This window comes from Arachis duranensis, chromosome 10 (genome assembly GCF_000817695.3).
Source record: "Arachis duranensis cultivar V14167 chromosome 10, aradu.V14167.gnm2.J7QH, whole genome shotgun sequence".
Classification (NCBI taxonomy): Eukaryota; Viridiplantae; Streptophyta; class Magnoliopsida; order Fabales; family Fabaceae; genus Arachis; species Arachis duranensis.
This window is the reverse complement of record NC_029781.3, coordinates 5,334,600-5,337,883: the sequence shown is the minus strand read 5'-3', so window position 1 is coordinate 5,337,883 and position 3,284 is coordinate 5,334,600. Positions and strand designations below refer to the sequence as shown.

At 24.5% G+C, this 3,284-nt stretch overlaps 1 protein-coding gene across 1 annotated transcript in view; it reads left to right on the top strand.

Annotated features, from left to right (window-relative positions):
- The first annotated feature begins 7 nt into the window (after nucleotides 1-7).
- LOC107468500 (MADS-box protein SVP-like) overlaps nucleotides 8-3,284 on the top strand; it is a 6,674-nt gene continuing 3,397 nt past the window's right edge. The window contains exons 1-3 of the mRNA XM_016087808.3: nucleotides 8-83; nucleotides 323-505; nucleotides 3,085-3,163. Coding sequence (XP_015943294.1) covers nucleotides 324-505; nucleotides 3,085-3,163 — 261 coding nt within the window. The 5' untranslated portion in view covers nucleotides 8-83; nucleotide 323. The remainder of the gene's footprint in view (nucleotides 84-322; nucleotides 506-3,084; nucleotides 3,164-3,284) is intronic.

The following is a 3,284-nucleotide window of genomic DNA, read 5'->3' as shown; positions in this document are numbered from 1 at the left end:
GGCTAGGTCATGCATATCACCACATATCCTAAGTTGGTGTTTCTTTATTGATTTCCTTTTTCGAATCATCTTCCATCTTCAAGGTCTCCCATTATATTATTATTATTATTATTATTATTATTATTATTATTATTATTATTATTATTATTATTGAGAGCTAATTATTTGGTTTTCTTTACTTGATATATGGAAAATAATGTGTTGCATTGGATTAATGTTAATTTCATTAGATAAAAGTATATGATTTATTTATTTATTTTTCATTCCCTTGTTGTTCTGAGATGAAACAAAAGTAATTAATAATTAATTTTTGATTATTAAGAATGTCAAAACAGAAGATGGAGATAAAGAAGATAGAGAAGAATGCATCAAGGCAAGCCACCTTTAGTAAGAGGAAGAGAGGGATTTTCAAGAAGGCTAAGGAGCTTTCAACTCTTTGTGATGCTGACTTGGCTCTCATTGTCTTTTCTCCTTCTGGCAAGCTCTTCGATTTCGCTTCCTCAAGGTATTTATTTCATTCATCGTTAATATAATGTTTATCATAATAATGTTTACTCTTTGTGATTATGATACTTTATATACACCATTACTAAGAGCTTCTAATTAACAAGAGTGATACGCTTTTTAAATGTTTCTTGAGTGTGATTTTGATCAGTTCTGTATTTGAAGGAGGAGCGTGTGTTAAAATTTAAAATATGAGTATGAAAACTCATTGTCATATTTTGAATGAAGTGAAATAATCAAATAACAATAATAATAATAAAGTTTAATTTATTTGGATAAAGGATTTTATACAGTCAACCTAGTTAAATTTATACGTTTAAATGGTCTTTTAAATAATTGGTTTAAAAATCCAAACACATAGATATCCTCTATGTATGGTAATGGAAATATAGATTACACACATTCATTTTAACTTTTTTATTTGCTATTTCATAACTCAATACGTCAACGGTCAATCAGTGCAGTGAACATGCACAAATAATATCAAGTGACAAGTATCGATGACGAACATTGATTTTTCTCGGTTAATAAGCACCTCACATGATAGTATTTGTTTTTAGGTATTAGAACAGAGATGGAAAAAATATTATATTTGTTGGTTTAAAAATTAATATTAAAATTTTAGGTTTATTTTTAAAATTTTAATATTTTAATATCTTTAAAAAATAGGGACATAAAAAACTAAAATTTTTTAAAACAAATACTAAAATTTTAGCAACAGTTTATATTTTAAATACTTTTATTTTAGTTAATTAATTCAAACTTTATTTTTGTATAAATTAAATTAAAATTTTATTTTTATTACAGTCTTAATTTTTTATTTTATGCTAAACACAATATTAAAACTGAGTCTATCTCTTAATTTTTAACTCTCAATCTTAATCTCTTAATCTCTCTTTCAAATCCCACCATTAATAATAGACTTGGATTTAATTTACATATGTAAGGCTAGGAGGCTTAGTTAATGAATATATATAATAGTCCTTTAATTTAAACGTGAAATTAATTGATATGTATACCCTATATTATGTATTTAATTCCTAACCGCAGTGAGTTGAGAAACAAATTATATAAGGAGTTGCGAAATGAATGCCTTTTGATGAGTTCAGACGAATCTTCAAACGTGAATCTGATACAAATAGTAGTAAGACTATCATATATAAAACGAACCATGGAAGCTCTTGATTATTAATTGATTATATACATGCATGATTGGTTTAATTTGTGTGTGATAAAATTATTGGTACTAGGTGTCAAAATTAAATAATACGTGTAAATTGTAGAACCATGCTAGTGCTAGTTGTATAATTCAATTGAGGATTGCATGTTCTTTGACAAGTGTCAACGCTCATGCATAATGCATTACTCATTCACTCCCTCTTCTCTCTCGTTATTGGTGGTGGGTAGTAGTGGGTAGGATTGGTAATATATATCTTGTTTGCAGGTATCTAATTCGAATCAATTTGTTTGAATAGGGTTGTTTATTTGATCCGTTGTGGGTAAAATAGGATATGATATAAATTTGTTTGTGAATAGAGTAAGGTATGGATTGAGAGTATATTCTATCTTATTCTATTTGTATTTCTAATATATTATATAATATATATAAAAGTTATGTATGTAGTAAAAAAAGTGAGTATTAAATTTTTTTTATAAAAAATTAAAATAATTACTAAACTAATTGATGATTATATATATTATTTGTAATTTTATGTAAATTTTTTAAAAATTTTATTATTTTTAATTTTAATTTAAATTTAATTTTTTATTTTATTAATATGTATAAAATTTGGAATCGTTGAATTTTATATTTTTTTAAAATTTTTTTATTTTTTTGCAGGTAGGATCGAGTAGGATATAGTTTAGAATTTTAAGGTGCGGGTAGGATTAGAGTTGAGAGATTTCAACCCGCAAATATGGTAGGATATAATTTTTAAAAAATTTTCGATCCGTAGATAAGAGTAGCAGAATCCAAACCCTACCATACTCTATTTATCGTCAGCACTAGTAGTAGGCGGGTCCCAACATTTCCATACATGCATGGTCTAGTTGTATATTATGACAATTTAACTGCTATTATAATACTTTTATGAAATTTATTTATTAAAAATTAAAGAGTTTTTTTTTTATATTTTCATAATAAGTTTAGTTATACACATATATACTTAATACATGTTGAATTCAGATAGAGATTTTATTTGAATATAAAACATCATATGTTTCAACCAAAGTTTAGATAAGTACTGCATCTATCATTTTTATTCTTATAGAATTATAAAATTTGGAAAATACTTATATAATTTTAAAATATAATATATTTATTAATGTGTCTTTACAAGTTTGTTTTTATTTAAACTTTAACAATCATTAAATTAGTTAAATACATAATTATTTCATATTGCATTGAGGAGTTAATATATCAAAGAATTTTAGGGGTAAACATTTTTTTATTAATTTTGACTAGTATTTAATTAGCATAAATATCAAATTATTTTTAATAAATAAATTATATTATGTTGTGTGTAAATTTTGGTGTATATATGTATATGAAAAAGCAAATTAAGCGTATGCTCATTGTAGTGTGCAGGAAGTAACTGAAAGATATCATATGCAAACAAGCATTTACAGATCACAAGACCAACAGTCTCATGAGTTTCAAGTAAGGAAGAGCATTTTTAATAGAATATTTTTAAAGTATCATTTTTTGATATTTGTAAGAAATGAATCAATTTAAAATTGATTTATGAAATAAAATTAGTATCATTTTAGAAATACGATAT